This window comes from Catharus ustulatus, chromosome 3 (assembly GCF_009819885.2).
Source record: "Catharus ustulatus isolate bCatUst1 chromosome 3, bCatUst1.pri.v2, whole genome shotgun sequence".
NCBI classification, from domain to species: Eukaryota; Metazoa; Chordata; class Aves; order Passeriformes; family Turdidae; genus Catharus; species Catharus ustulatus.
The window spans coordinates 9,314,977-9,340,548 of NC_046223.1; the positions used below are offsets into that span (position 1 = coordinate 9,314,977).

The 25,572-nt window shown below is 40.8% G+C and overlaps 1 protein-coding gene across 1 annotated transcript; it reads right to left on the minus strand.

The window, feature by feature from the left end:
• Positions 1–968: 968 nt before the first annotated feature.
• On the minus strand, positions 969–18,390 carry BFSP1 (beaded filament structural protein 1). The gene is made up of 8 exons (XM_033055716.1): positions 17,790–18,390; positions 12,084–12,144; positions 9,055–9,150; positions 8,195–8,287; positions 7,355–7,462; positions 4,987–5,207; positions 3,599–3,684; positions 969–2,306 (listed from the first exon to the last, which is right to left on the minus strand). The coding sequence occupies exons 1-8, from the start codon at positions 18,158–18,160 to the stop codon at positions 1,360–1,362; spliced, it is 1,983 nt and encodes a 660-aa protein (XP_032911607.1). The 5' UTR covers positions 18,161–18,390; the 3' UTR covers positions 969–1,359.
• Positions 18,391–25,572: the final 7,182 nt, after the last annotated feature.

Genomic DNA, 25,572 nt, shown 5'->3' on the forward strand with positions numbered 1-25,572 from the left:
TCTGTGCTGGACCTCATGAATGAAATAACCAAACCAAACATATTATTGAAGGAAAGTCTTGGGTGCTGTGAGGAGTTCCTGAAGCTCAGGCTTGTCAGCTCAAAGCTTTTAGCCCTGCTTTGCTGCAGCTGACAGGAGTTAACAGGCAGAAAGAAAAGGCACAACAATGCTGGAAGCTGAAATGAAAATTAAGAGAACTGGGATCGGATGGGACAAGAAATGTATAGAGCCTATTCTAGTACTGCCCTTCAGTAAGTCTTGGGCTTTATGGGATCATTTGTGTGCCTGGAGCCAAGCTGAGGCCCAAATGGTGTATGAGCACTTTAAGTAGAGCTCACTATTTACACACATACAAGTGAAAGGTTTTCTTTCCCTGATTTTTTCTTTGTGGTTTTTGTTTGTTTTCTTGTGTTGAAGGTTTCTGGGAGCTTTGAGAGTTTATTGCTGCAAGTGTTGCTTTTTGCTTCCCCAGGCATGGAGAGGTGGAAAGATAATGCTTATTCCAACGGTCCTGTGGAGCTCCATGTGACTGCAAGTCAGACAGGAGCCTGTGGCAGTATGATACTGGCAGCATGAATACTTAAAAAGAAAACACCAAAACACACAGTCTTTGACTGCAGTCTGCTCAAAAGCTTATTGGCATTCATAAGTACATAAATTGTGGTGGTGAAGAACAAATAGTAGGTTTTTATAAGAGATATCTCCCTGCAGAGAATTTTATTCTGAGAAGATCTGCAGTAAAAACTCATTTAGAGTACAGGAAGTTTATTTCCAAAAAGAAAAGTCTGCCAAGCTCACTGCTACTTAAAGACTCTGAAAGGGGGAGATTTGTAACAGGTTATTTATTTATTTGTAACAGGTTATTTCCTTTCCTTGGAAAAACTCCTGCACATCAGTCAGAGGATGTTTGTAAGTAGGGACTGTTAGTCAATGTTATAGGCAAAATAAACCCACAGTGAGTATCTTCAGTAGAAGGCAAAACTTTTATTAAATGAACCAGATGTCACAAGTTAACATTTGTAGCTGTCTCAAAGGTGGGGGGGTCATATGGCAATTATAGGAGCAGTAGAGGAATATGCAAATTTGTCCTGGATACTGTGGAAAGCCAGGCAGCTCTGTCATAATAATTACTTTCCATGTGTCCTAATAATGAAAATCAGTTGCATAGGACGTGCCCTGGAGAGTGCTAATGGTTGTTGCACCAAAGGTGAGCCTACATCAGACAGAATTGCCATCAAGGTTTTAATCTGTTCCATACCAAACAGCAAAAATCTCACTACTGTATCATTCGATCAGGAAAAAAAACCAGTCATTTAATATCTATGTCAGACAAGTCAACTATCAGTGGGTATGTGTCACTTAAGAGCCTTTGTCACCTGGTTTCTTCTTGCTTGTCTTCTCTATCATTGTCTCGACAATCATTGCTGTCTCTTCATACGTCTGAATTCTGTCATCTGAAAACTTCTCAATGGACTCCACCACCTCCACCTTCTCATAGCTCATAGAGCCAGGTAAGGCTGCTTCCCTGAACAAAAGGCCCTGCTTATCTTCTCGCTCATATTCTGTCTCTCGAAGGAGTCCTGGCTCAGTTGGGCTTATCAGACCAGGGGAAGGAACTGTCTCAGGCTCAGAGATGTCTGGATACTTTGTGATTTGCTCAATTTTTCCTCTTGTTTTTTTCCCCCATTCAAGCACGTCTTCTTTCCCCTGCTCTTTCTGTTTGTCTGGGAGTTCAAGCTCTTCTCTCCTTTCACAGATTTCCCCTTTCTCTTTTTCTGATGGCTCAGCAGGTTCTGGCAGCTCTGGTATGGGCTCCACATCACCACCATTCATCACCTTCCCATTGTCAGTGGAAACTGTGATCCCTCCCCCAGCAGGGATAGAGGGGGCCAAGATGCACGGTTCTTCATAGCCTTCCTCCCCTGTCACCAGCACATAGCGCCCTTTGGGATGGGCATCAGACTTAGCCTCTGGTCTCTTGTAGACTCTTATTTTCTCCCTCACAATGTTACACAATTTGTCAAAGGCTTTACTTATCTGGGCTCCATCAGGGACATCCTCTGGGCCCATTTCTTTTTCATCAAATTCTGATCCTTCTTGCTCAGGTTCGCATCTGACTGAGCCTTCATGCCTAAACTCCATCTGATCTTGGTCAAAACCTTCCAGAGTTCTTTCATGCATTCTTTCAGGTGAGTGACTGTCAGTTATGTCTTTTGATATCAGCTCCTTTTTCCTGGCAATTTTCTTTGTCAGGGCTTTTTGTCTGGGCTTTACACTGGCAATGTCTTGCATGGCCTGGGTGATATCTAAAGAAAAATCAAAGCAAAGGAAACAACAAACAGTGCTTGAATACAGTCACTGCAAATGCTAGGGCTGCCTCTTACCCTCACTACTTCAGGTGGAGAACCCTTTGTATCCCAAGAGGGCTAAAAGCAAGCCAGGCACCTCCACTCCTAACAATCTGGAGTATGGAGATGCTGAGAGTCATGTCAGGGGGGAGCAACAGTGGCTGGTGGTCACAGACCCGAGAAGCCACCCACGCACAATGGCAACACTCAGATAATGTCATTGAGTTCTTAGAACCCCCTGCCCAAAGGCTGATTCTGAGCTCCTGGGCAATCAGTAGCCGCAGAACCCATGATAGCTTAGCAGCAGCAGGAGCATAGGCAGGCTACTGATTTCCACAGCATGAGCAGCTAGAGCAGAAGAGGCAGGAATTGGTACTGGTAATTACAATAGCACGGGGACAGACTGATATTAACGTACTTTCCCCAAGGCAGTTGTTTTGTCCCCTGCCACAGTACAGTAGCAAACATGAAATAACCTGCTCCTCATGCAGGAGAAATCTGTGGTGTGTCTAGAGACAGGACAAATCCCCTGCAGGTATAAAACACCACTTTGCACAATAGTAGTTATTTACAACTGCTGAGGATCTGGCCTCAGGCATTACCGACCCATTTAATATAAAACTGCTACAGTTCACATAGCAGCTAGAAAAATTTCAGCTGCGTTCCAAAAACATCCCTCATACTATGTTTGTCTCTGTTCTCAATGCAGTGAGCCTTGGATTTCAGTCATCCCATATGTTAGACCCTATCACATCAATTGCTTTGTTAAGAGTAGTCTTGCTAATTTAGCCCTGGTCATTTCCTTGTCACCAGGTTTCCAAGCATCCTAATTCTAACAAGCCAACATACAACATAGAAAAAACATCATTCACAGGAAAACAGGGGCCCTCTGCCTGCCTGTTATACTCAAAATGCCTGGGTGCTCTTTGCATATCACTGAAGCGCAAACAAATGACTCATTCTGAGTCAACACAAAATCTGCAGCTCTTTCCATTATTTCAGGTGCCTTTTGATTTTATTCTTGATTGGACTAAGTAGTAAACTGTAGAAATTAGCAAAGAAATGCTTTTGCTTGTGGTTTTGGCCTTTGACAGCTTGTCTCAAGGCCAGCTGAGGTAAGCTGAAATGGTTGCATTTACAAGCCTGTAGTCAGGCTATCACAACTGGTGACCATATTAAAGACAAATGGACAGCTTAAAATGCAATGATGCTTCTCTTGACAGACACAGAAAGACACATCACAGGTTTACCTCTTCCCCTTGAAACCTGAGGCTGGGCAGGTCGGTATATCTGTGTGAAGAGTGTGACTGGGGTTCCTGCAATAGCAGAGTTTAACCTATGGAGAATATGTGCATCGATCAGTTCTCTCGCTACCATTTGCAGTGAAAGCAAGTAAAATTGTGCAAACTGAAGTACAGAGGTTAAATAAATGTACTACTCTATGGTGAAGAGTCAAAAAGAATGACAGGAACCTGTTTCTTGTCTTGGAAAAAGACAGCCAGACCACCTTCAAAGGAGTGAGGCTGGTTTCTGCCAGCAGAAGATATGGGATAATCCATTAGGTAAAGTACACCAGTGATTACAACATGTAGCAACAGCTTTGCATTTAGCATGGCACTTTGAAAAGATGGGAAGGTTTTAGATGGGCAAACAGTCAATCCAAGCCTACCAGAGGTCAGCAAGAACTGTAAATCCATTTTCATCATGCTGGCTGGTAAAAGAGGAAATTTGGAGCAGTCTTCCTTGGAAAACATTTGAGTAGTCAGTAGAACTAAGGGTTAAAAATTAAAATTGAGACGTGGGCCTATTGCAAAACAATTACTGTATCTCTGGCCTCCCCAGTATGGTCTGCTGGAATTTGAGATATTTTGTCTTATCAGAGACCCTGCGTCAATACGATTTTTGGTATTGAGAATTACCCTGTAGACATACTTCCAACTAGAACTCCGTGTCCAAAATGAGACCCTGAAAATTAATTAAATTCCCATTCTCCACACATAGGATGGATGATTTAGTGAGTGTTCTTCCCCCGCATCTTCTGCACAGCCTGGAGCAGTAGTTTGGGTGCTCATGGGTCTAGCCTTGCTGCTGTGAAAGATTCTTTTCTCCACTGTGGCTGATGATTGACATTAGAGGGAGGTAGTGCTCCTCTGTAGGTTTAAGCATGACCCAAAGCCCTGCCAATTTTTATATTTTTCCTCTTTCTCTCCATGCCTGAGGAATGTCTTTGCTGTGAAAAATGCTTTGTTTTACAAACATTTGCTTTGTCTGCACCCTCCAAAAATCAACCTGCTGGTAATGTCAAGCAATTGTCACCAATACCCAATCTGAGGAGAGGATGTTCAGTTTGCTTTTGTGTGCTCCTGACCTCTGTACACTGATGCCAGGACAGCATATGGAAAGGAGACTGCATGCTCAGGAGAAGCTCAAAACAACTCTGACCCTTTCCTTGGCAGAAGTTTGAGCAGACTTTGCATCTATTTAGATTTCTAAATATCCCTAGATATTTAGTCCCTAGATATCTACCAGCGAAAGGTGTGAAAATTTGGGTGAATAAAATGTGCTTAAACATACATTTTTCAAAGGAGATAAAGGAGATCACTGGTCACTTTGTGAGTGCCCAGAAATCCAGCCTTACCGGCTGTCCTCATTTTCGATGATCCGTTTGTACCGTTCCAGCTCATTCTCCAGGGACTGCTGGTAGATCACCAGCTGGCGGCAGTCAGTGGTGTACTTCTCCAAGATCCTCTCAGCCTCCTCTATCCCCTTCCTAAGGTTTTCAATCTGCTCATTGTAAAGCTGAATTTCATCGTCATAACTCTCCTGAGTGTTTTTAATTGCTTGCTCCAGCATGGTTGTCTGGTAAATAAAATTGGGGGTGAAAGAAGCAGCTTTGAAAAATTCACCATCTCCATATTTTAAGCATAATGAAAGGCAAGTCATACTTTCTTACAATGTGATACTTCACTGCTGAAACACAGGAGTAATTTCACTACCTTTGTTAATTTATTAAAAAAACAATAACTTATCAGAGTGGGCAGGGCCTTATAAGGACAGTAAAAGTTCTTAACTGGGAAGATGAGCTCATGAAATACCCACTCCTTCTCTGTGGTCTGCAGACAGGGCAAATAAGACCAAAGGTCTAATTTCAAATAAAGAATTCTCCTTTCCTAGGTCTTTTTACTTCAATGATAAAACCAACAAGCACATCAACCAGGAAGTGGCAAAAGTTGCCCTCCAAAAACAAGGACTGAGTTTCAGGTCAGATATTTCACCCTGTAACTCTGCTCTCACTTTCTTCTGCTATTTTTAGTTACTTATAATAGTTATTTTATCACTTTTTTAAAAAATTACATTTCAAAGAGATGAACTCACAAGAAGTTAATTGGGCAATAAGTGACTAATTAATTCTTTAATAATATATTATTTCTATATGCTTCTGGCAAGATTAAAAAACAAATATTTTTAAGAGCCTAAATATAGCAGTCATGTGCCTTGGCATTAGTTTGGTTATATTGTAGTGTACAAGTGGACCAAGACTCATTTCTGTTCAGTGTTCATGAGGTAGGGTCCATGACCTCTCAGGCACATGGCTATCAGGTCCAGAAATAGGACAGCAAAGAAACTCGACACCTCAGTCATCAGATCCAGCCTTCACCATCACAAGTGACTGGGTTGCTGACCTCCACTCATAAAGCTATTTCAATCTTTTAATCTCAAGTCATAAGAAGAAATTAATTAATAATCTCTTTCTAAATGGGATGGGAAGATTTGATTTTGAAAGCAGCGCAATTAATTCCCCAAAGACTGCCTCTCTCCATCTGCTAGCAGAAGGCTGATTTCCTCCCCTTTTTCTCTATATTGATTCACTATCTCATCCCCTTATTGATTCTTGTCCATCCCAGAGTTCATGTGTCCTTTCCACCAGACCATCAGATGTGAGAAAGAGACCAAGGAAAATACCTGTCCTGACCCTGATGAAGGAAGTTATGCTCAGGAAGTTACACGCTGCTGATATGCTGTCCAAAGGAGTCCAAAACCCCACCAAAAGGTGTTTTTGTTAATATTTCATTCCTCTCACCTGGATGGGCAACTCAAGGCACAAAGGAAACTATATTTGGGGTAATTTTCCACCCCATCTGCTGAAAAATACTCAGTTGTGTGGAGGTAGAGATGCCATTGGCAACTATTCAGATCTGGTTTCTATCCACTGCAACCTTCAGCTGCTCCTTTACCTCCTGCCACCCTCAGCCCTGCACTGTACTCATTTTTACAGGCACTGGCTGAAGACAGAAAGTTGATTTAGTGCAGGTTTGGCTGGGAGATGGGCAAGGACTAGTCAAAGTCTTGGCCAAACATTTTCTACAAATCAGGGCTTGGCAAAAAAAAAGCATATGGTTTTTCCTGCTGGTAGTGTCCAAGCACAGGAGAGATGCTGGCTAAGTGCTTAATAGTGACATGGTTGAAGGCAGAAAGCCAAATGTAGTTCAACAGCCCTCTCAGTTTACCCACCAAACCTATCTGGTCCTTCAAACAGCAAGTTCAGCATTGGATGTGGCAACAATAGAAAGGATTGGGCAGAGCTCTGAGGGTTCCCCATCACTTTTAATGGAGCCAATTTCCAACCAGAGCTCAGCAAGTAAGAAAGTCATAGGAGCCCTGTAGGACTTTTCCATCCACAATATCCTGCTGATTCTGTTCTGCAGGAATCCAGTTTCTTTGTGAAAACCTTCCCTCATTGGTCACTCTGATAAGGAAAGACAGCTTCATTGTACCTACAATACCTACAGCCCTTCCTTGGCATCTAAACCTGACAATTTGTTCCACTGAGAGAATGGGAATTAAACAGCTGAAGAAAAAGATGGAAATCTAAAAGGAAAACCTACATCCAAATCTACCAAGTTAACACAAGCATGTTAAAGCCATGTTAGAGGTTTTACCATGTGACCATAAATAAAGCAGTTCATTAGCAACATGGTTGTGTATACAGCTGGTCATTACAATACCTCTGTCTGCAGCTTGTATTTCTGTGCCTGTAGCTGGCAGAGGATACTCTTGTATTCCTCCAGCTGGCTTTGCAGAACAGGGATCCTCCTCTCCGCTATTAATTTTTCCTGGTTGGAAGAAAACATTGTGTGTATAGGAAAAGTGTGTTTCACTCCTAAAAAGAGCCAAAAGAAATGGCTCTACTGGAAATAAACAAGTAAAGTTTATTTACTTCTCTTACCTACTTATTTAAGTCTTTGTAAAGACAAACAGCAAAAGACAGATAAAAAGTGGATATTGAACCTGGAGTCAAATTCTGTTGAATGGTGGCATGGCTTTAAGAATAAAGATATCAGATGGCAGACCTGTAAAAGTACAGCTTAGACCCTGTTCACACCTTTTCACATCTTCTTCCAAGTAATGAACATTCCTGGCATAGCCACTCCTATTGGTGGAAATCACCAAGTTTTCATCTAGTCTGTATTAATTAATTTGATTTAAATCTTTACTACATCTCACCCCTTCAGGATAAGATTTCCTTTCTCTTCAAATAATCATATATGCTGCCAGTTCCTCCTCAGAGAAGAAGCACAACTACTTCAACTACCTTTGTACCACACATTTTTGGGGCTAATACATATGCTGGAGTGCACCTAACAAAGCTAATCTCTCTTTCCTCATTGATACTGTTTTTCAAAGCCACAGTTAATTTTTTTCTCCCATATTCACTATTCAGTACTTACACATTGTTTTGACAGTTTTCACCTAACCTTGGAGCAGAAGTTAAAGGATCTGGGACACTTTAGGGGTAAACATTATCTTACCTAGAGCTGCATATATTTCCCAACAGCAATACTTGCCTCGCATATGCCGGTGGTTATTGGGGACACACGAGGAGTTGTCTGGATGATCTGCTGCAAGACATTAACGTAGGTCTGGATTTCCATGAGGTTCTGTGATGAAGTGAAAATATTTTCATTAGAAAATGCCATAGTAAGGTAGACATTTCCATGTACTCCTGGGGCCAATTTCTAGATATGCTTTTAACATATAAAAGTCCAATTAATGTTCAGACTTGGGTTAGGAATGTGATTTTATACCTGCTTTTCAGTGCAGGAGTGCTAACAGTTTCATCTTTCCACAGACTTTTGGCTAAGGACTATGCAGTTCACAGTCTTAATTAAAGATTCCATGATTTCCAATTTCATAGGAGATTTCCAGAATAAGAATCACAAATACCTTTGTATGTGACCTGAAAAAAAGAGTCACTTTTTTCAAAAGCAGCAAATATGGGACAGTGGTCTGATGCCAAGACTCACAGTTCTCCAAGGAAGAAGGCAATATATTTTAAAGTCAGCTGCAGTGGAATCATACATCCACAGGCATATGTCTACTGATTATCTGGAGTGCCCTGTCCCAAAACTTTGAGTAATGAAAGCAACAGCTTCCCTAGCATGAAATATAAGACAGCTTGATTAGCACTTTGGGTTAAACCATGATAACAGGTTAACAAATTCAAGGCTCTGCTGCAGCTGTAGTGACTGGACCCTGAGAAGTGTGTTTGGACATCCAGCTGTTGTGCTCACTGAAAATAAATGGTGCTATATGCACCCATCAAAACACAAATGCAATTTGTTTTAATTTGCCACCATTTGATCATGGAGAAGGGCAAAATTCTACATCTATCTCTACAAGGAAGACAGCAAATTCAGCCAGTTACCTTCTTGTATCTGTCCTTTGTAGCATTAATGTCATCCTGCAGGAACTGGGATTCGATCTGCAGCTCCAGGTTGCACAGCAAGGCTTCATCAGCTTCCTGCAATGCAGAGACATGTGGCATGGTGGTATGTGTGGCTGGAGTGCCAAACCCACAGCAGTCCCACAGGCACTGCATGAGTCACTGTGCACGCAGAGCAGCCTGCCTGGAGTGTTAGAGCCTACTGGGAGACAAAGAAGTATCACAAAACCAATAAACAGGAGGCATCATATTTACCATATTCTGCACAAATGTAATTTACAGTACAGTTTGGCACTGGCACTGTCAAAATAATGCTGGGAACCAAGATAATACTACCAGAATGAAATTTGAAATACTGGATTTTGATGTTAAAATCTTGAGATGGAGGATAAGTCTTAAATTACATCAGCAGACTAAGGCATTGATTTCTCTAGTGTTGTGGAAAGATCTGAGGTATCCTGATACCTTTTTAAGGTCCCTAGTAAAGAAGTCCTTCTGAAAACACAGAATGATTCAAAGTATTTGCACTCTCCTTGGTATGTTATCAAACGCCACAAATGTTTGTCAGTTTGGAGCCATTTCTGGAAATAAAAATGACAGTTCACCAAGCCTAGAAAAAATCACCTTACTGCACAAATTTATAATACTTTTGGATTTGCAAGAACAAAATTTCCTGACATGAAATTAGTTCAAAGAACAAACCATATTACCATGATGTATGAGTGTCATTGGTCTTTAAATCTACTGAAATCTCCATTCTGTTCAAAGGCCTAATTTAGATTTTTCCTATGTTATGTTATTTAACACAAACCCTGTAACTTAGGATAATTTCCATGGAACTTGGCAATGTATTTTATAAACATGTAAGAGTATTGATGTGTTTTATCTCTATTTAATGCATTATTTCTTTTTTAGGTTTGACATTAACTAAGACTGTAAAATACAATTTTTGAGAAAGCATCTTAAAAGATTCTAACTAAATCTTCCTAGCAACTCTATAAAACTTGTCAGTTCCTCCACCAGTTTGCAATTTGCCTCAAGAAAGTCCTACTTTCTGCATTTAACTCAATGAATTTAAAAAAAAGTATTTAGAGGTATGTCATTCAAATGACCCATGTGCCATTATCAGCTGTAAAAATACCTCTGTGAGCAGATCACCAGTTGCACACAAACCATTGAGATCTGTGGGTGCAGCATATAACTGGGAGAAGAGGATTTTTCCTTTTGCATGCATACATCACGCGCTGTTCCAAAAATATGTAGAGGCTGGCTGTCTCATTGTGCTGCTAAGCCTCCCAGGCAGAGAACTCTCCAGCAGGCTCTGCTTTGTGAGCCAGCGGCTGATTCAGACACATCCAACCCAGCATATTCAGAGTCAGCCATCAGGAATGCCCACTGCTTTTCTGCACTCCTCTCCCTTCCTATTGAGAGGAAGATCAGCAGGACAATGGCCATGTTGGGAGGTTTGGGAGGGAGCCAAAAAAAACCCCAAGCCTTAGATAATACCTATAAGCAAATATTTCTGCATGCAATAAACAAAAGCAGTTTTGGGCTTTCCAAATGTTCCGTCGAAGGGGAAAAATACTTTTGCTTTTATTCCATGCTTTCAAAGAGACCAGCTTCCGGATGGAGCTGTCTATCAGGACAGTGCAGTGTCTACACATGTTCTTTTGAACTTTGCAGTATTTGCTAATCACTCAACTTCTGAAAAGCCATTCTGCTTTATGTGATGGTTCCAGAACACTGGTCCACCTGCTGAAGCAATATTTCCATTTACTGTGGAAGAGAAATTCTTTAGATCTCTCCAGAAATAGTGTTTTTCCCAGTTGTCAGATAAAGAATGAGTTTGCACCTGCACATGCAGGTTTTCGGGCTATATTTTGGGTTCTGTAGAGAAAACCAGCTGTATTCCCTGAAGCACTTATGCTCGGTGCAAGGAGCTGCTACAAAAAGGATGGCCAGGGACATCCTGGGATAAAAAACACCATTGTGCTTTAAGACTTTGTAAGCTATGCCTAGGGTTGGTAAATCAATTCACTTTTCTTTAGCTACAGATTCATTGAGAGAAACTGTGAAGACAGACTTACCAGCATCAACAACCCCTTACAAAAGATTTACCTTCACAAAATCTTTTAAGGTTTTGCAGGGTGTTCTGGAAAACAGAACTGATGCAGGATGTCAAGAGCTCACTGGCAATAGAAATGCTAAAATGCACTTTCTGTCTTTTCTTTCTAAAAAACATGTATATCATTGATATGAAAATGCTCCAGCAGAGCAGGTCCATCCATTTGTAGCAAAGAAATTAAAAAATAATCTCTATTTAATCCACCTTTAATTGTTTCCCAGTACAGAAGATGAAGGATAACCTGTCAAAGTAAAAAAGATATAATACCATCTTTTTCACCCAGATAAAGGCTAGCAGCAAGTGAGGATAAATCAGGATTTTTCAGTTTCACAGACCTGGTTTGGAAACTTCCAAAATACTTCAACTAACTTTTGTCTTTCTCTGAGCTTTATATTATATTAAATGTTTGTTGCTATTTTTAATGTTGCTTTTCACATGGTATTAGTTTAAGAAAGTGCAGCTTGATATAAAAGGAACAAACCAGTGGGAGTTGTGCCTTCTCTTTTATTTGGAAACCTAATGGGAAGCTGAGGGTCTGTCCTGGGAAGGGCTGACCATATCCTGCAGGTGACGAAGGAGCTTTGAGAGATACCAGGCTTCAAACCATGGACTGAATCAGCAATATTTCATGGCATGATTATTACTACTAACTGTATTTTAATACAGTAGCTATATTTAAAAAGCATGGGGAAAAGGTATGCACATGCCAAGGCTCAAACACTTACACAAGGCTCAGGGAGGGGGAGGATGGAGAAGGGCATAATGACAAGAAATGCCTTGCTCTGACATTTTATGTTCCTACTGCTTCTTCAAAGCAGCTCGCTGTAGTAAATGAAACCAAAGGAAAAAATTATGCATCTCTCCCCTGGTATTTCCCCAGACTTACTTTATTAAGGCGCTCCAGAGTTTCTTTCAGCTTTTGCTGATATTCACGTTCGTTTCTGTATCTGCAAGTAGAGAAATGGAGAGAAAGTTCAGGAGTTCATTCCTCTGCAACCTGCCTTTTTATCTGCACTGTCATGCACATGATATGCTTCATGCTAAAGGAGAACATGAATCTGGAAAGGGCCCAAAAGATTTATTCATGCATTAGCATTAATTATTTTTTGGTCCCAGATGCTGAGAGTAATTTCATAATTGCCTAAATTCTTGTCTTCAACTTATGTAACAGAATACAATGAAATGGCATACATTTAGCTATCACTTTTATGACAGACACATTAAACATGAAGATTGCAATTTCATATATTGACAACATAGGAACAACATTGCATTAGGATGCTTAGATGGATCAAGCTTTGTGTCCCCTTTAATGGTAATTTGCATATTACCTTGGTCAAAACAAGGTGAGACTTAATAAGAACTGCATTTAGCCAGCTATTCTTATGTTTTTATGAAATGTCCACAAGTGCATAATGTGCATGTTCCTGGTGCTGAGATGGATATATAATGTGTTTATCTTTGGTTTGAGGCAACAGCATATATTCTTTAAGAATTAGGGTTCTGCATTTGTATGTAAATAGAATAATTTTCTATAAAATTTTTTTAGCCATAGACTGGAACACCTAATTGTTGATTATTGTAATTTATTCCTTCCTAAAGTAATTTTCATATGAAATGTTTAACAGTAGATGTGGTTTAATGAGACTCCATTAAAAAACAAAGAAACAAAGAAACAAACTAAAAAGCTCCTGAAAAACAACCAGCCAGAAGTGACTTAGTAATACAAGGCAATGAGACTTTACCATCATTATCAAACTCCAATAGCAGCAGAAATACAGTCTTAACCCTTTAAGTTTAACATTTTACTTTCCCTAAAATAATAGATGTACAGAGATATAAAAAAGCTATCATTATCTTACTTTCTACAAGAAACACTTTGTTGGGTGACAAGTCAGTTCTGGTGGACAGGGTCCTTCATTTCCAGTAAAAACAATGGACACCAATACAAACCAAAATTCACAACTGAACATAAGTTCCTGTCTGTCTTCTGAAACCATTGATCCAGCCCAGATGTGCTGGTGATATCAAAGGGGTTTGTTCAGGTCAACAGGGAACTTTGACAGTTCCTGGACTGAACCTGCTCAAGGATCAAGTTATAATGATCGTGTCAATCTCAGTTCTTCCTTTTTATCTCCTGAAGGATGAACAAACAGTGTTATTCTCATCTCTTTCAACACATACTGGAAAGCTGAGTGGATGATGTCACTCACAAACTGAGCAGGAGCACAAAGGAAGAACTTGTCAGAACAAGGAAATGGTTTTAACCTAGTGCTTTGGTTTACCAACTTCTTCTGAAATCAAGATTGGCCACTGGTTTGTTTTCAATTCTTGCATGAGCAGCAAAGAACCAAGTGAAAATGATGAGGTTTTATTTCATTATCACTCCAAAAAATTACTGATAAGATTAAAACAATGTCCTTTTTTTCCAAATAGTACTAACACCAGTTTCACTTCCAAGAATACAATATTTTTCAACTTCAAAAGTGAGATTGCCTTTGTTTCAGCTGTTTACCAAGTAGCTCACCTCCAACCAGTTTTCTATAGATGTAATTTTTTTTGTGTGCAGTTGAGAGTAAGTACTTTCGTAACTTAGATACTTTCTGACAGCTGAGTAAGAATAAAGCAAATTGTGTCATCTTGTGAAAAATCAAATACACAGTTACAATAAAAGACTGGTTTTGCACTTACAGTAATATACAACTATCTGATGGATTCAGTGTCTAAACCTCAACCCTAACGTAATTCAGATCTCCCTCACTGCTAGATCCTCACTCATTTTTCAATGACTAAAACATTCAGCTACATTTTCCTTCACTCTCAAATAACACAAATATGTGCTGTGCCACACAGCTGTAAATCTACCTGGCAGCGAGAGACTTAGTATTGTGTGATTATCCTTTGAAGGAGAATTTCTTTCAAGTGATGTCTGATCTTCTCCACAGTGCGTAAGTGCTATGGACCTCTCTGAAATCGTTCAGAGACCTCAGGATGCTTCTGTGTCTGCTGAAATGTATCTGTAAGTGCAATGGCTGACAAGTTGCATCCCTGTTATGCTTCAAAGTTGATTTTGATGTTTAGCTAGACATGTCCAAAAATTTTTTATTAGATGGTTGCTGGTCAGACTTTCCTGGAGCTTAAGAACCACTAAATTAATCTGCTTCATTAAAAAAAAAAGCCCAACAAAACACCAACCTTGTCCCCTAGTCAGGTAGCTTTAGTTTTTGGACTGTTGAAAGAAAAGGGATGTTGATTGTTCTTGGGGTATTTGGATAGGGGAAAAGAAATGGAGGGGAGGGAGCTGCCAGGCTCAGAGAAAGCAAATGAGAGGACTAAGGATTTCCATCACCTCTTTTTTTGGATCCTACCTCTGTCGCAGTAGCCAGATACTCAATTTGGCATCAAACCTGAGCCTTTTACAAAAAAAAAAATGGTGCCTCTCTGTTGAATCCTATTGAACTCTTGCACCACTTGGCTATTACCTTTGTAATTTTCCCTTTCTCTGATGCATTTCACTAATCTTCTCTCACAAGACAGCAGCAATTTGGGTGCCAAGGACAGCACAGACTATGAAACAGAGGTCCTACAAGGATGATGGACAAGTCAGTAATAGTTATCATTCAGGGTCATACCCTGAATGCTCAGATGAGCCCAAGAGGGCTGTGCTCTGCTGATTTATGAACAGATTCTACCTGCATTATCAAGAAGCCACTGATGAGCAGCTGACAGCCACAGGACAAGATTCTGGCAGTGTGTGGAAAATGTGTAGGGCAGGCAAATGCTCCTCACGTCAGCTGCAGCAGGATAAATTCCTTCGTATCACCAGATAAGCAACAGCAGTGCGAAGACAATCCCTGCAGACACGGCTGGAAGGCAGCTTTGCCAATGAAGTCCTCCCTACCCTAGCTATCGTGTTTTCCCACTTCTATTTGTTTTCTCGCATGTGTTGGGTCTCCAGTGTGGCCACAAAGGGTGTAAGCTCATCAGAGTATTACCATGCAGCACATCTTGGAGAACTCTGTGCCAATTTCTGTGTCCAACTACTTCCAAGGAATCATATAATATGTTCAAAATCCACTGTACAAGTAGAGAACAAATTCTTTAATGAAACAACTGATTAGCAAGACTTTTAATTTCTGAAGTTAATCAGTCAAGGCCACTAAAATCTGGATTCCAGCATCTCTCCCAATATAATGGAGAAATGCAATTGCTGTAACAGTGGTCAATAAAGGTAGCATAATTAGTCTTATTATGAGATACATCCAAACTATTCCCAGCATTGATTTTTTTTTTTTTTTGCAAGTTCAACAGAAAGAATTCTCCCCTGGTACAGAGTCTGAACTATTAATCTGAATGAGAAAAGCTATGAATGTGACTATAGAGGATTTAAAAATAAATTTTAATGTAAATTCTACTTTTTAAAGGTTCATGGACATTTAATTGTACAGACACGGTAGTCTTAGGCCCTATTCTGTCTAAATGCAACTTTAAAAGGCCTATTTATATAAATGTATCTTAAAAGGTTCACTTAGATAGAAATCTTTTTCTCCAGTTGTGAAGATGAATGAAAGAATGGGTTGTAAGAGTTAAAATTCTTTGCATTAGTGAAGGACACAGATACTTGTCAATTAATTGATTCACAGTGCTCCCCTCTAAGAGATTTTGTTAATCCTAGTGCACTAAAAGCTTTATGGTTCAAGATGAAGCAAGAAACCCACAGTGCCCATTGGAAATGGAATGGACTTCAAGGAGGAGAGAAGGTCTTCAGCACAGGAATGTTTCTGGTTTCAGCAGCCCCTAATAGGGCACGAAGATTATTCCTCCCATGTTTTGTTTATGGAGCTTTATTTATAACTTTCAGGAGCTGAAATCAGAGCCATAAGGATGGTAGAGTACACGTTACCAGAGCACTGGCCTTATTTTAAAACTTGTAACTCAAAACCAAACCAAGTTTTTCACACACTGAAGAAATTTGCATGTCTCTCTTGTAGTCAAATTCAGCAGTTCTCATGAAAAAATACCCAACAAAATTCACTTCTTGATGTAAACCAGTTGGTACAATTTGGTTAAAAAACAGCCACTGCCCTTCCACTGTCATAGCCCTGTGTATCTTTAATTTTTAAATTGCAATTTTTGGCTGGGATATAGTAAAAGTTTCCTTCTTACTTTTGTTTACAGCTGCTGAGTTAACTACCTCTTCACCAGGTCCTAAATCTTGCTTTCTGGAAGCTCAGACCATTGTTGTCTCCTCCTCTGGATTTTCAAAGTCCTGTATTATTCCCCGCCTATTTACAGTTTGCATAAAGCAGCTCTAATAAAAGTAAATTACTTTGTGTCATATTACTAATCCTGTAATATTCACACAGATTATTAACTAATATGCAGCTAGAAAATTAAGTATTGAGTTTAGTCAAATACTCATGGACACTGTGTAATAAAAACACATGTACAAGTACCAGAGTCAACAGCTATGTTACAGCATTGACTCATAGTTGAATTTCCTGCTCATAAATATTGGAATACAATTCTGCCTAATCAGGTGCTTATTACCCACTGGGACTGAGTCTAGACATTGTGGACATCTGACCACTGGCAGCAATAAGCCTCAGTGCACCTGGACGGGTTATTCTCTTCTGCCAGATGAGACAGAGAGGTCAGGGTTTGGCATTTCTATAGGTTTGCTGTAGCTTACAGCCCCCATGTGGCAGTGTGTCATTTGGCAATGTGCCAAATTTTCATGGATGAAGTAGCCAGCTAGACATTTTGGGGGTTAAAAATCCCTTACCCATGAGTAACAAGAGGATTAAACTCTTTTGTCCTCTAAGTAGCCCTTTTATGAGCAATGCTCACCAACTCTTGTGTAAAATTAAGCTATGCGACCAAAATTGCCTGTAGCTGGAGGGAAGGCACTCATCTCTATCAGCATCTGAGGCTCCTGTTCTTCGATTTATGGTGCCACAGAGGTTAAAGAAGTGAGGTTAGGGGAAGCCTGTTCATATTGTTTAGTGGCATTAGACAAAAGTACAGGATGCAAGAAAAAGAAGAGGAGGGCAAATTTCACACACACCAGTAAAAAATGTATCTCCTTTCTTTTCACATCACATCATAGATGTGGTTGGCACAGATTGGCCCAGGTTCTTCATAGTGGCTGTAAATAAGAGTTTCTCTGAGATTTCCTGCACATTTCAGGATCATGTTTGGCATCTGTAACTCTGGGCTACTCAGACCCAAGACTTGCTTTGAGACACCTCGTACCCAAATGAGTTATTTCCTCTTTGCAACTCAGAGCACAGTTCTCCTAAGGCTAATGAACAACAGTAACCAACATGTGCCAGGGCTGCTGCCATGGAAGGGAGAGGGCATTTTCTCATCTAGGAGCAGTGAGACCATAAAAGGCAGAGTTGCAGCTCCCTAAGTCCTGATACCTTACTTTTCGCCATGGGCTTACATGCCATCCCTCTTGACAAGTGTGATACACATGGAGAGGCATCACCCATGCACAAGAAGTAGCTGGTGACACTGAAACCATCCTTATTACAAAGACTAACTATGGAAACGATACCACCCATCTTCCATGGATCATAAGCCTTACTTGTTGCGGTACTCATCGAGCATGCGTTGGGCATCCTTCTCCTCCCGCTCCAGCTTGGCTCGGTCAGAAGCCAGCTCCCGCATCCGCTGGCGGTTGAACTCAATCTGCCCAGCAAAGGCTTCATCCAAGCCCACCAGCTCATCCATGCGCTGGAAGGTCTCCAGCTGCTTGCGCAGGATAGTGTTGCGCTGTTCCAGCACACGCGCCCGGTTGATGTAGCTGGCGAAGCGCTCGTTGAGCTCCTGCAGGTTCTCCAAGCCCCGGGCTTGGGCCAAACTGTCAAATTCGGGGGAGCCTCGCAGCTCATCGTAGGCATCTGACCGCTCATACTTCTCCTTACGTATCTCACGGAGGAAGCTGCTCCTGTACATGGCTTCAGAGGGGCTGTGCAGTGCCGGGATCCCCTCTTGTGTGCCTGCCTGTCTCTCCAGTTTGGATCTGAATTATGTCTGGGAGGTTTGGGGAGGAAGAACTGGACATAATCACCTCTCCCAGACGATTAGAACTTGTCTCCAGGGTGGTTTGTGGCACTAAAGGTATCATCTGCTGCAGTGAACTAAATAAATGCCTATGGCCCCGCCTTGGAGCTGCCCATCCAGGCGTCAGCAGTTCAGAGGAGCAGCAGGCACAGAAAGGCTAGGGGCTTTTCTTTTCGAGCATTGCAATTGTGTACAACTGGAATAAAAGAGAGCAGCGTCCAGTTTTCACCCGGTGGATTAAAGCATTATCATGGAAAACAAAACAAGTGCTTTGCAGTTTTGACGGCTAAGCTCAAAGTCTTTCATGGCTGTGCTGTGGGAGAGCTTTGTCCCATGGGGGTGTCCCCAGGGCTGTGTACAGAGACCTTCTGCTGAGACAGGATTTTGGTGTGAGTGGATGGCAGCCCTTGATTTTTGTTATTTGACAGTTTTGCGATCATTTAGAATGATGGGACAATATATAAAAATTGATATGACTCCTGCTCCATTGGTAAGATTTGGGCATTTGGTTCTCACTTCAGGCTTCATGTCAGACTTTTCTGCAGGTTAATTCTACCTGGGATGAGAAGCACCCAAACAGCAGTGGTACTAAACCCCTTGGCTTAACAAAGCCTCTCTGGGAAGCCACTTTCTTTGGGGATAGCCAAAAGCTGTGTCATCTCATGACTTGGTGGACTTTTTACATTATCCCATGGGGAGCCACGATTCTTCCTTTATTTCCACTGTAATGGAGTCTTGTGTGCTACCATTCCCTGAGAGGCTTTAATTTCCCCTCAATGAATCCCCTCTAGCATTTTTTTTCCTAATTTTGAAAAATCCTATTTCTTCCACCTGTTCTTCCCTAATCTATTTGCCCAGACAAAAAGCCCAACACCAAGATGACTCCAATTTTGAGATCTCTGTTAATAATTCGTATAAAAGTAAATTTCACTTTTTAATGATTATATCTTAAATGAATACTTAAATCACATATATTTTAAAGCTCAACAGAGCTCAAGTCACTGATGGCAAGTACAGAGGTGAAGAAAGCAGCTGGTGTTCAGGTGACTCTAAAATTCGGGTTCTCTGCTGCTACATCTGAATCAAAAGGGAGGAAAATTCATTAGACATTTCCTCCATATTTCTTATTCTGCTTCAGATTATTTGGAAATGCCACAGGGAAAGATCAAATGGTATCTCAGAAAATCAAATTATGCTGTGCACAGAGACTGTGCAGTTCCATAATCTGCCTCCAAACAATATAAATAGCAAAACAGGGATAGATCTTTCAGAAATATCTGGGATCTTTATGAACCAATGAACGTAAAAGCACTGGTCTCTCTGCTGCACAAACATATGGGCATTTGCTGTTCTTTGGCGGGACCAACCTGCTTACCCCAACAACGTAGCTGAGCTTTCAACAAAGTTAGTCTTTCAGAAGAGATCAGAAAGTAGATTCTGCTGGACTGTGGGCCGTGTATTTTCATGGCAAGAATTTTCATGGCTTTAGACAACCTTTCAGTAAAATAATAGCCTGTGTAAGTGCTATTCCATCTCTCTCTCAGTGCTGGAAGAAGCATTGACTCCATGCTGACCTTAACTCCTTAAGTAGCATAAGGATAGGCCTTTCAGCAACTCACCATGTCCCTAAACTGAGTGGTCTGCAGGGGAACCCTTGCAGTCCCAGCTTTTGTTATTGAAATTTATCCCACACCTTCTATTGGGAAAATCTGGGGTTTGCATGCTTTGCTATTACATGCATGTCTCTAAGGTGAGATCCCTGATTCCAAGACCTCGTCTTGGGCAGTTTCTGTTGTCAGCTTGCTATAGACACAGTTTTACCAGGGCCAAGGCAAGCTTACATGGCTCAGGCCCTGTGTTAGTGACTTTTTGAAATGTAGGTGACTTAAGCAGTTATCCTGGCCTCCAGACGGCTTGTGGACATGCAAATCATAGAAATTATAGAATTGTTAAGTCTGGAGAAGACCGCTGAGAACCCAGTACTGCCATGTTCGCCACTAAACCATGTCCCCATGCACAAGTTTTTAAACATTTACAGGTATGATGATTCTACCACTTCCCTGGGCAGCCTGTTCCGATGCTTGATAACCTGTCCAGCAAAATTTTTTTCCTAATATCCGATCTAACCCTCTCCTAGCACAACTTAAGGCCATTTCCTCTCACCCTATCACTAGTTACTTGGGAGAAGAGATAAATCCCAGCTCACTACAACCTCTTTTCATATACTTGTAGAGAGAGATAAGGTCTTTCCCAGGCCTCTTTTTCTCCACGCTAAACACGCCCAACTCCCGCTGCTCCTCCTCATCAGACTTGTGCTGCAGGCCCTCCAGCACCTCTGTGTCCTTCTTGCAGCAAGGAGCCCAAAATGGAACATAGATGCAGCAAATCAGAATAAACCTAAAAGGAAATCCAGTTTAGAACAGACTGCAACTGTTACTCTTTTCAAAAATAAAGAATCAAAAACACCTCAGAAAAATCAATCTACTTCTGTTATGCACTGAATTATCTGTCTCATCTAATGGACCATGAAGGTGAATTACCTACACAGGGATCTTGTCCACTGTTTCCTATATAGAGATGGTTCAAAGACTGAAAGGTTATCAGTATGCACATAAATGAAATGCATAACAAACTGCTTGAAATTTCTTTAGATTTAAATCAATGAGTGTGTATTGAAGAACACCTTTATAAAGAACACTTTTCATCCTAATGCCTTCAGTTTTAACAAGAAGGAACATACAGAAACAATTTGCACTTTCCCTCTTTGTCCCCAGATCATATGTGACTTCTTCCAACAACAAAATCTGAAGGCTGATTCTTTGCTGTTTAAATGCACTATATGATATATCAACCCAGAACGGGTGTTTTCCAACCGCTACACAGCTCAATAAATCTGTGGTACAAGAGAGTGGTTTGTTTCTTCTTTAATTGCTTATATTGCTATAAACCACTTTGCAAACTATATCCCTTATGCATAACATGAGTATATTTTGGCAGTGTCAAAAACCTGCTTATACTCCTTACTGCTTGGCTAAGTCAACATAAGTTTCTCAAACTAAATCAAAATGCATTAAATACATTTTAAAAAGTCACAATCCAAAGGAACTGCATCTTTCTGTTGCAATCCGGGGTAGTTGTTGAGGATGGATGCAGGTAAAGAAGCAGGAAGGGCTTTGCAGGGGTTTTACCGAGATGTTTATTTCACCCACATGCATGTACAGTCCAGGGTAACAGACCAAAGGCAAAGGCCTGCGCTGAGGGTACATGGGATCAGCGGGGCGGGGGAAGAAGTATCAGAGGCCAATTACCAGGGGACATGGGGGCATTACAAGGATGGGGTTAGGGCATGGGGGCCAACAGGGGAACAGGATGGGAGTGACCAAAAGACTGAAGGGCAGGGAGAGGGGGCACAGGGCTGTCCAGACAACAGAACAGGGGTTTGCTATGAGAGAAGACTCTTATGTCTTTCTAACTCGGGAATGCCTTTTAGGGTGTCCACATTTTTCTGATAAGAATTAGTCCAGTTCCAGCTGTGGTTGGCCACATTTTGCTGGCATTGCTGTGGGGCAACATTGAAGGTCCTATATTCTCCCTATCCTGGGGACTTCCAGCTCTGTTTCTTTTCTCATGGCAAAAACGTTTTCTACATTGGTGGGTTAAGGCAGTGTAAGAGTCAAATAGATCCCCCCAGGCAGCATGCTCAGAATTTTCAAATTAATTGTCCAAGGTCAGTGTTTTCTCAGTAATAATATGACAGCTTGTTGGTACAACTGCTGCTATAAAACGGTCACATCTATTGGCACAGACCAGCTGAGGCACTCAATTCACCCTTGCTGTCTCTTCACATTATTTTGCTTTATTCAGAACCTGATGCTATAGCCCAGGGTTTCCTGTTCCCGTAGTCCAGAGTAATACTTCAGAGAGGGCATAATAATCAAATGTGTCACAAGTGTTTCATGCTGAGATCTCACAGATGGAAATTGAGGTTATTCTTCATTTTGAAAACTGATGCTCAAGAGCCATGTCCAAATACATAACATTACCTATCCGAAAAAACTGCTATGAAGACATTCAAAGCAGAACCTTTTCATGAATATGACTGATCAGAAGGATGAAATGAATTTGTGCTGATTATCTTTAAGGAAGACTCAATGAACATATATTCAAATACAAAAGAGACCAGTACACAAAAAGAAAAAAAAAGTATTGTGTGTTTTTTCCTTGTCCATGATTATAGTAAATAGGTGAAGGGATAATGACTTTGAACTGTGCAATATAAGTTAGGGATGAGATAAAAGACAAGTAGACTAATTGTTCCTCTAATGAAACACAGGGAATAAAATGCTGCAAGATCTCAGTCATTGGAGCACTTTAAAGATCAAGCTAAACAAACACTACTCAGGACTAAGGGATGCATCCTCCTTTAGGAGAAAGAAGCTTGCTGATTGTCAGAACATTATTGAGGGGTCCTTACCGGTCTCTTCCCCAGGGCCAGTAATCTTTAAAGGACAATATTTTCTAAGGTCTCTTCTAGTCCTGTGAGGCAAATTACTCTCCCAGTTCTTAAGTATCCTTGCATCAGTCGCTGAATTTCCTTTAGAAATTTTTATCTGGTGGTAGTGATGTAGTGCATCACAGACAGATGCTGACTTTCACCTTGCTTCTTGGACTCCTCTCCCAGAGATATTCTTACCCCTCCAGGCAGCCCAACGGTGAGTTTTTCTCCATAATGTTATGCAGCTCTTCACAAAATAAGGGATTTGGTACCACCAGAGGTCTGTAGTACTACAGCAGGAGCAGGCTGTGGGTTGGAGATTCAGTACCATGTCAGTCTCTGACATCAGCAACCCAAGATTCATGCAGAGAATTTGCTTTGTAGTATGAAAGAAGTTGGGTTTTGTCCTCATTGCAATAGTAGATTTGCTGCAACAAGTTGTTGCTTTTGTTCAAGGGGACCAAATCCTGCTGGGATCAGGATGAGTCCCCTAAAAGAGGTGGATGTCTTGATATAAAAGTACATATCTGTTGCATAGCTCAGGATGCATGTCTTTCCAGATCAGCCCAAATAAATACCCCAAAGTAGCAGCAGCACTGGGACAGAGGCCTTTCTTAAGATCCCATCTTGAAATCAGGTCAGAAGAAAGTCTGCTGCACGCATCTGGTGCTCAGTTGTGCTCTTCAGAGAGATGGGCATGGAATTATAGAAAATGAAATTGCTAATTTTTGTAGTGTTCATAAACACAATTAAAATGGAAAAAATTTTTTGTCTGTTTTGTTCTGGCAAGTCTGTGATAGTAACTAAGTCTACCAATTGCAGGGGTAGGCAGACAAGTTTTACCCAGTTAAGCTGAGATTTTTTTTTCCCCTTCATTTTGGCTATAAGCCAGAAGAAATGCCACTCTATTAGATGTCTTTTCAGTCAAAGAATCAGATGCAAAATTTGGGTAAATACTCAGGATTTTCTTTTTCACTTTCAATTTTTTTTTATTCCATCCACTTGGATTATTTTTTCCCTTTCTGAATAGAACATAAACGGTAAAGAACAATGTATCAAAACGAGATCTCTGACAGATGGTTTAGACTAACTCTGACTTCCTGAGGAAAAAAGTGGAACTCAAGAAAGTAAGAAGACAGTTTGAGCTAATTGCAGATAACATTCCTTTTAGCACTTAATAATCCCTGACCTGGGGCTCAGGATGGCACCTATCCATACACCTCATTATTTAATAATTCAAAACATTTTGAAGGTACATATGTCTGTGTCTTGTCACCCTGAAAATGCTTAAAATTTAAGTTCCTATTTAGTCTTTGTAGAAATAACATTTTTAAAGAAGTTGATTCAGAGGTTTCAAGTACTGTGTCTATTTCTTTGGCATTTCAAACCACGAAAAAAATAATTTGAACAAATTTTGTTTTCTCAAAATGTCTTTGATGAATGAAATATTTCAGACGAAATTTTTCCATTCAATCTTAAGATTTTTCCCATTTCTTTTTGAGTGAAAAACATAGTAATTGATATATATAATTTTCATGGGACCAATAATATAATTCACTGTACAGAAGAGAAAAAATAAATGCAGTTTTTCACTGAAGAGTTCATGACATGAGGAAAGAAAAGACATAACATGTGGTAACTGAGACTGATAGACTGTAGATTTAATTAGCATATGCAGTTTGATAACCAAGATGCCTCGGCAAGAGCAACAGAACTTTGAAGATTACAAGAAGATTGGATCAAGACTGGCTGTCAGGAAAGATTTAACTAAGTAGAAATGTAAAGTTTGTTTGTGTGACGTTTAACCCAATGAACGCAGTAAAAAATTACTAGCCTTCCTGAAAATGGTATACAAGCATATGTAGTTCACAGTAAAATTTTGATTCTGATCATGAAGCAGTAGTCTCTGTCTTGATCGTCGATAATAGCATGTCTCATGAACCAAGTGGTCTTTCCTTACGTATAGGAAAAAAAGAGTAGGGAGCTATTTCTGTGGCAGTGTTTGATTTTCTGGGGACAGAAAGAAAGTAGAAAGGCAGCGGAACTGAATCCAGGCTCCACCTAAGCCCTGTAGGCAATAGTCTGAATTCCTGAGACTGAACAAGGAAAACAAGAGCCAGAGGAGATGTGCAATTGCTACTGGAGGAAATATCCCAAATGAACAAAGCAATAAAATTGGGCAAGGGACACAAGAAGAGCCTAAAACAGGAGGCAAAAGGGTAAACTTACATTTTTGACTGATATTCAGCAGTTGTCTGCATACACCAAGCTGGTTGTTTGTGGAGCACTACCAATGGTAATATAGAGGAACAACTAATGGCATCTCAGCACTGACAGCAATGGGAAGTCCAGCACAGAAAACAGGAGAAGGAGCCTCTAGAAGACTAGGGAGAGAACTAGGGATGGCTCAGACCCCCACTCCTCTCCTGCCTCTGCCCCAGGAGTGGCTCAGTGCGAGGGTCTTGTTAAGGACAGCTTTCACAAAGCAGGATGAGCGAGACCACAAACCACATATGCTCCAACACCCGCAAATCTGAAAAGCTGACCTTGATCCTCACAGCTACCAAAGTCACCTGCCACCCAGGTTAAACTGGCATTCAGAGCTAATTGCCCTTCCTGGTCCCACAGGCCAAAAAATGGAGCAAGAAGAGAGCCAGAAATGGGTACAGTAAATTCACGAATGCAAGCCGCACGGAATATAAGCCGCACTGCTGGTGTGTTGGCAAGATTGTTGCCTTTGTTAATAGATAAGCCGCACCCGGAATATTAGCTGCACTTTAGTTCGCAGCGAACTTTCACAAAATCGTCA

Coding starts and splice junctions, on each gene's coding strand:
- BFSP1 (XM_033055716.1), bottom strand. CDS start 18,160: ATGTACAGGAGCAGCTTCCTCCGTGAGATACGTAAGGAGAAGTATGAG. Junction 9,151..12,083: donor CTCTGGAGCGCCTTAATAAA/GTAAGTCTGGGG, acceptor TCTGCATTGCAG/GAAGCTGATGAAGCCTTGCT. Junction 2,307..3,598: donor TCAGGTTTCAAGGGGAAGAG/GTAAACCTGTGA, acceptor ATTTTTCTTTAG/ATATCACCCAGGCCATGCAA.